The sequence below is a fragment of the Octopus bimaculoides genome, chromosome 8 (assembly GCF_001194135.2).
Source record: "Octopus bimaculoides isolate UCB-OBI-ISO-001 chromosome 8, ASM119413v2, whole genome shotgun sequence".
Taxonomy (NCBI): Eukaryota; Metazoa; Mollusca; class Cephalopoda; order Octopoda; family Octopodidae; genus Octopus; species Octopus bimaculoides.
Window position 1 is genome coordinate 12,699,790 of NC_068988.1, and position 5,535 is coordinate 12,705,324.

Sequence of the window (5,535 nt, forward strand, 5' to 3'; positions counted from 1 at the left end):
TTTTTTTTTTTTTTTTTTTTTTCAATATTTTTGTCCACTTGGGGATAAATGATCCAGTCAGCCTTACCTTTACTCGATAGAATAATTTTGGCTTTCTGGATAATCAAAGGGATTTTTTTTTTTTTACTAAAATCTAAGTGGTGCTTCTTCACTGGATGAGAATGAGGTTATGACAAAAGCTAATATTTATTTATTTAGCATAAATCAATGAATTTATGCTGTTCAGCAGCTGCCAGGGAACCAATAAATGACAACATGTGTTTATTGTTGCTTGGACTCTGCTATGTGACAGCCATAGTGACAAGTCTGACACATGCAAGCCAAGGGCACTATTATGTGGTTGATCGCCCTGCTAGAAATAATAGCCTCACTTTGCAACCACATGGCTTTGAGTCTACTCCCACTGTGTGTGTTGTCCTATAGCCTTTAAACCAACCAATGTCTTGTGAGTGAATTTTGCAGACTGAAGCCTGCAGTTTGTGTGTGTGTGTATTTGTCTTTCTGTCTGTTTGCCACCTTCTCCCCTCTCTTGTCAATCAATATTGGTTTGTTTACTTCTCTGTGTCTTAGTAGTTTAGCAAAAGTGACTGCTAGAATAAGTACCAAAATTTAAATAAAACAAATACTAGAGGCGATTTGTTCAACTAAAACCCTTCAGGGTGTTGCCCCAGCATCTCTGCTGGGTTGTGTAGCTTTGCAGAAGCTTGTCTATTGGTTCATCTTGTAGCTTGTTGTGATTTAAATGACAGAGTTCTATAACATAAGATATAGTCTTCATTGCAATTCCAAAATATATTTTTTATAAACAAGTGACATATTATTCTTAATTTTAAAACAAAAACATTCTGTCAGTGAGTGCTCTGCTGTTGTTTGATGGTCTGCTTTTTGTTGACTGTACTACATTCTGTACTTCTGTGAGTGTGGTGACATTCATGGGTCATTCTATGTGAATTCCTCTACTTATGTGCTGTACACAGGGAGGGACAGGCCAGGCTGTGAGATCCCTACCCACCCAATTTTATTATTGCCACTGTCACATTACTGAAAACATTTCTTTCATTTTCTTTTTAGCTATATTTGTGGTAGTAACGTTTGTTAATTACCTCTCCTTTCACACACACACACACACACCACTCCTCTAGTTTTCTTTTAGGTTTTACTTAATCCATATGTTGTGAGAATAGGTGCAGGTATGGCTGTGTGATTAAGAGGTTTGCTTCACAACCTCATGGTTTTGGATTTAGTACCTCTGCAGGGCAACCAAAGCCTTATGAATGGATTTAGTAAATAGATACTAAAGTCTGTCGTGTGTGTGTGTGTATCATCACGTCATCATTTAGCGTCCATTTTCCACGCGTGCATGGTTTAGAGGGTTTAACTGGAGCTAGTAAGCCAGAGAGCAGCACCGGGCTCCAGTCTGTTTTGGCTTGGTTTCTATGGCTGGGTGCCTCTTACGTGTCACCAACACCATTCACAACTATGATTTCACTTGGCTTGACATGTCTTCTCAAGCACAGCAAATTGCCAAATGTCTCAGTCACTTGTCATCACTCCATGAGATTCAACATTCAAAGATCATATTTCACTGTCTTCCTGGGTCTACCTCTTCCACAGGTTCCCTCCACAGTTAGAGATCGGCACTTCTTTACACAGCTATTCTTGTCCATACTCATCACAAAAAATGTGCAAATCCAGGATGGTGTGTGTATTGGCAGAACTAAGAATGTCAGACCAGATGCATTGCAGTATTTGTCCTGGATCCTTGCATTCTGAGTTCAAATCAAAGCATTGTTTATTTGCATGGAAGACTTAATCCATCAAACAGTTAAACAGCACCTAGTACCCAGGGTGCCTTTAGTAGAGTTCACTCAACTAATATCCAGGCCAGGTCTCTAGTTTGATGAAGCTTACCACCAATCTCAGAGGCCCTGGAACAAGTCATGGCATTACCTTTCTACATGGAAACGACTTCAAAGTTTCTCCAAAGACTGGTCTTGACAGATTGACGATGTCGTTCGCTGGCGAAACGTCAGAATGACTGTTAACCATTTTTTACCCAAAAATAAATCCTATACACCACATTTGTCTACTGAATGCTCTTCAGTTGATATTTGGTCGTTTTATAGGTGGCGAGCTGGCAGAAACGTTAGCACGCCAGCCAAAATGCTTAGCGGTATTTCGTCTGTCTTTGCGTTCTGAGTTCGAATTCCCCCGAGGTCAACTTTGCCTTTCATCGTTTTGGGGTCGATAAATTAAGTACCAGCTGCGTACTGGAGTCGATCTAATCGACTGCCCGCTCCTCTCCAAACATTTCGTGCCCTGTGCCTAGAGTCTTTATGTACAGATATACAGAAAACGCACACCCGCGTAGCAGGCAGGCAGGCACGGGTTTTGCTCGGCTTCACATGACTTAAGTTTCGTGGACGCATAGGAGACGTCCATCTCAGCAGATGCTGGCACACAGAGATTTAAAGTATATGTAACTCTTTCAAATAATGTCTTGAGTGCTACTTTCTTTCGTTTGTTCATTTACTCGTGTGTGTTAGAGAGAAAGAGTGGTGTAGTTTTTAGTCAGTTTAATTTTATTATTTACTAATTTAATTCGGTATTTACATATTTGCATATTCCTCTTAAACTTTCTCTATTTCACTGCCGGATAGCTGCGTGTGTGTGTGTGTGTGTGCGTGAGTGTGTGTTTAACTTGTCAGACTGGTTGATGGAGAAAACAGTCATGACCACATACCGACATGAATTACCGTGCGAAGTGGTCACACAAGCTTTAAAATACACACGTGCGCATATATCGCAGAGAGATGGAAGATGGTTTAGAGGGGGAGGGGAAAGACGAGGGCTGGGAGGATGGGCTTCCTCAAGGGCACGCATACCATAGATGTATATGTACGTACACACGCACACACACACACACATATACACATCGCTCGGTAACATAAACGCACATACCAGAAAGACAGAGTCGGGGTGAGAGGTTGAGTGGCACACCTTAAAGATATGTATCACAAATACACGCCATTATTAACGGGTTCACACATATGGTCGTATAATGGATGAATGAGAAAGCAAGGTGGGTAGAAAAAGAAGAGACATCACAAATGTACAGCTGAAATGTATATACACATGACCATACATACATACATAAATACCTCTCGCAGTATAACACGATCAAATGTACGCAGATATACATACACACACAGAGAAAAAGTAAAACTTTTAACAAGTCCAACGAAAGTAGTGATGAGCACGCATATACCACGAAACATGTAAACACACCATGCTGTGTGTATTAGCTACCTCCCTCGCATGTACACACACAAATGTCTCGCTCACACCAGCAGATTCGTCCCGTCTGCTTACACACAGAAGTGTGTGTGTATGTATGTATGTATGTATACACACAATGTTTTTCCATCATTAAAGTGACTGGGTATCTTAGCCAACGGCTTCTTTTAACCACACACATACACACACGCTCTCTCTCTCTGGTCATTTATAATTAATCAAGCTGTCAAGAGAAAAGACACACACACACACACATTGTACTGATGGCCTCCTCCACACCCCCAATCTTTCACTCGTTTCTCTCTTCGTAGAATATGTTCGCTTTCTGCTCCAGTCACATCGCAAGTTGAGTTTTTGTTTAATTTTTTTTTAATTTATTTATTTCTTGTTTGTTTTTTTTTGTTCCCTTTTTTTTCTTTGCTGTTTTGTTTGTTTACATATTTTTCATTTCACGTTGTTAATTGTTTATAAATTTTATATTCATATTTATATTGTCTGCTGGTATTAAGTTCTAGATAATGTTTTATTTGTTTGTTTGTTTCTGCGAATGAAGTGATTATGGGGAAATATCCACAGCATTTGAAAGCCTCACTTAAAAGGCAGGATCTGTTGTGTGTTCAGTTGAAGATATTTTCTTTTTAAATTTAATTCTCTGAAGAAAGAAGATAAAAGCTAAAAACGTCAGTTCCCCACCCCCGCCACCGAAAGTTATATATATAATTATACATACATATTTCCGTTTTTGGAAAATGAATTCAGGTAAGACAAAATATTTAGTATCGTAATTGTTATTGTTCTTTAGTTCCCACCCCCATCACCCCTGATCGAACAGGCCTACTTTTTAATCAAAGCCGTCCCAGCCTTGACCATCCCATTTGTATGTTTGTGTATGTTGTGACTACACGTTTTCTTAACTAAGAGTGTTAGAGCAGTGGTTCTCAACTGGGATCCATATGGCTCCTGAGGGTCCATACAAAATTGTTGGGGCGGGGGTCTTGCTACAAAATAGTAAACTGGGGTTCCAAAAAGTATTTTAAGGGCCCCTGAATAAACTTTGCATTAGATGTATGTATGTATTGATATGTATTGCAAGAAAAAGCTAGGTTTTTTTTCTCTAACATTTTACATAGTTCAATTTACACAAGTTAATGTGTGAAAAACAAAATGGGAATTTTTAAAGAAGTTTCTATAAAATTAGTTAAACATCAAATGATTATGAGGGATCCACCAGAATAAAATACTAATCAAAGATAAAAAGAAATGGTTGAGAACCCCTAGCTTAGAGGGATATTTGCTGGGGGTTCTTCCCCTTTTTTTTAGCTCTTCGAGAATGCTCGTAAGGGCTACCTATTTGACTTGTGTATGTGTATTGTTTTAAAATTATAGTAGGTACATGTTATTTTAGTTTCACGTTATTCTTTTGTCATACATCCAGATTTACCTTATATTTTGCCATTTTCCCTCTTTGTAGAATTAGTCAAATTTAATGTGGCATTTTTATTTATTAATTCCCCCCTCCCTCTTATTAACCCTCGCACATACACTTGTTAATTAAAAAAAATTATTAAGATTATTATCAGAGGAAAGGAAACATCAGGTTTCTTTTTATTAACCGTTGAAATTCACTTTTGTTTGCTGTTGATGCTTAACCCATGTCGTCCCTGATCAAAACAATTCCTGTTGTGACCATCCAACCAGCTTTTTGAGACACTATATAGGATTGCATTCGCGAATGTATTCTTGCCCTTAAATAAGGGTGGGTGATAGGGAAAATTTGTCTGCTGTTTCTAGCAATTCATGCAACCATGTTAGCTCGATTGCGTTTTTAAGCTGTAGTCGTGCGAAGGTGGCCATCCTTGCAGAGAAAACGTTCCAACTGCCATGAAAACGAACTTATTGATTACTAGGTGACAAGAATAACGCGAATTAGTTTTACCGGTGTAAACGGTGAACTGGTTCCTCATAATTTCACTTGTCACAAACAGAAATACAGACTCATCCATGTGACTCTTTTCGACAACTTTGGATGTTGATTGCACTGACAAGGTTCACTTGTCTTTTCAGCTCATCAAGACCCCCGCTTCACACTTCCTTCTTGATATGTTGAGATAAAAGTAGCAAAATTTTAAAATTTCATCGATTAATTTGAGGAGCGGGACGAAAATTCAAATGGGTTAATTGCATGTGTTGTGACAAAATAAGCTATGGAATAATCGTCACCGGGCAGAGGTAAAGGAA

At 38.8% G+C, this 5,535-nt stretch overlaps 1 protein-coding gene across 4 annotated transcripts in view; it reads left to right on the top strand.

Annotated features, from left to right (window-relative positions):
* The window catches only part of LOC106875024 (homeobox protein TGIF2), a 55,573-nt gene that overhangs the window by 24,684 nt on the left and 25,354 nt on the right, over positions 1-5,535 (top strand). Inside the window, exon 1 of one of the 4 annotated variants that reach the window (XM_014922993.2) lies at positions 2,849-3,082. The exons of 1 other annotated variant lie outside the window; for it this stretch is intronic. In XM_014922993.2, coding sequence (XP_014778479.1) covers positions 3,070-3,082 — 13 coding nt within the window. In that variant the 5' untranslated portion in view covers positions 2,849-3,069. 2 more of the 4 variants (XM_014922979.2, XM_014923001.2) reach the window with 2 other exon arrangements.